This window comes from Cyprinodon variegatus, unplaced genomic scaffold, assembly GCF_000732505.1.
Source record: "Cyprinodon variegatus isolate N-32 unplaced genomic scaffold, C_variegatus-1.0 Scaffold1308, whole genome shotgun sequence".
NCBI lineage: Eukaryota > Metazoa > Chordata > Actinopteri > Cyprinodontiformes > Cyprinodontidae > Cyprinodon > Cyprinodon variegatus.
This window is the reverse complement of record NW_015151761.1, coordinates 41,394-42,864: the sequence shown is the minus strand read 5'-3', so window position 1 is coordinate 42,864 and position 1,471 is coordinate 41,394. Positions and strand designations below refer to the sequence as shown.

The 1,471-nt window shown below is 43.5% G+C and overlaps 1 protein-coding gene across 1 annotated transcript in view; it reads left to right on the top strand.

The window, feature by feature from the left end:
* The window catches only part of col28a1 (collagen, type XXVIII, alpha 1), a 66,963-nt gene that overhangs the window by 61,596 nt on the left and 3,896 nt on the right, over positions 1 to 1,471 (top strand). The window contains exon 31 of the mRNA XM_015402155.1: positions 622 to 796. Within this exon, the coding sequence (XP_015257641.1) occupies positions 622 to 796 (175 nt within the window). The remainder of the gene's footprint in view (positions 1 to 621; positions 797 to 1,471) is intronic.

Below are 1,471 nucleotides of genomic sequence, written 5' to 3'. Positions count from 1 at the left end.
ACCCCAGTGGGCCTCGGCAGATGGCCGCTCACACTGAGCCTGGTTCTGCTGGAGGTTTCTTCCTGTTCAAAGGGAGTTTAGTGTGACGGATTGCTTAAGAGTCAATGGGTCAATGCAATCAACAGATTTTCTTTTGATATAAAACCAGCTGAACCAATCAGAACCAGTCTGACCGGATGATCTTGTTGAACCGTCTTTGTAAAGTACCTTTAGATGACATGATGTGAATTTGCGTTATAGAAATAATCTGAACAGAGTTTTCTTGCTGTTTTCTTTACCTCCTACTCCCAGCCAGGTAACTGCCTGCCTTTTATGTGTTAGTTATGTGATTAGTCGTGTCAGTCTGCAGGCTGAGCCTGTCCAAACGGTGTGTCACTATGAGAGGCGGTTAAAACTGCAAGCGTTCATGTCTTGAGCTGAATCGAAACGCAGCCTGGTCAAACTGATGAAAAAAACGTAGATTAGAGGATTGTTTCTGTCTGTTACCCTCAGAACAGGCTGACACTGAAGCAGACTCTTAGTTTATTAGAAAATGACACCTTTCCGTGTGTCGGCGGCTAAGTGCTGGAGCAGTTGTAAATCTGACCCTGAATGTTTTCTTTCTTCTTTGTTTCACTGTAGCTTTGGCTTCCAGATGGAACAGAATCCCCTCAAGCTCCACAGCCAACTGAGGTACAGAGGCCTCTGGAGAAGATCGATTCTGAGCTGATGCTGGAGCCCTCAATCAGGCAGACAGGCGAACAGGGGAAGCAAACACCTTTCAGTTCTCCTCCGCCTACACTGACACCTGTATCAGGTAAATGGCTTCATAGTCAATGGCAGTTAACCAGTTACATGCTGCCAGAGGTTAATGAAGATTAACAGAAGTGTATTGCATCATAGGAAGTGCACCCATGACACTTCCATGGCAGGATAAACCTGATAGGTAATGGTAGTCAGAGCTTGCAGTACTTTTTCCTAAGAATAGCAGATGCATACAGATTTGCATGATTTCCACTGTTATTTTTTTGTTTGTTAAATTTGAAAGAAAACTCAGCTATTTCTGAAGCATTGGTCGAGCACAGATGACATGTTTGTTCTGAAGAGTAAAACCAATCCATTAAAAAAAGAATAATGTTAAATGGCATAAAATGTCATATTTCTGAAAACCACCAACAGCCAAATGTAATCGATTTAATATTTAAGAGACAGAGAGTGAAATATGGATGGATTTCGGGTAACGGTGCCTGGGCTGTTAGTTAATTAGAGAGGTCATTTCTCAATATGTGAACTTGTGCATTCTCGTGTGCTTGTGAAACAGCCTCCACCCTGTTCCAGTAGACCTTTTACACGAAACCTGGAAATAGCCCGCTGTTGACGTTCACTTCCAGGGGCTAGCACTTAGCAGGGACTGATTTAAGAAACTTGTGGCCCTAGGCAAAGACAGGCAGGGGCCCTCTGAATAGAGAAGACAACACATAAACAGCCCCAT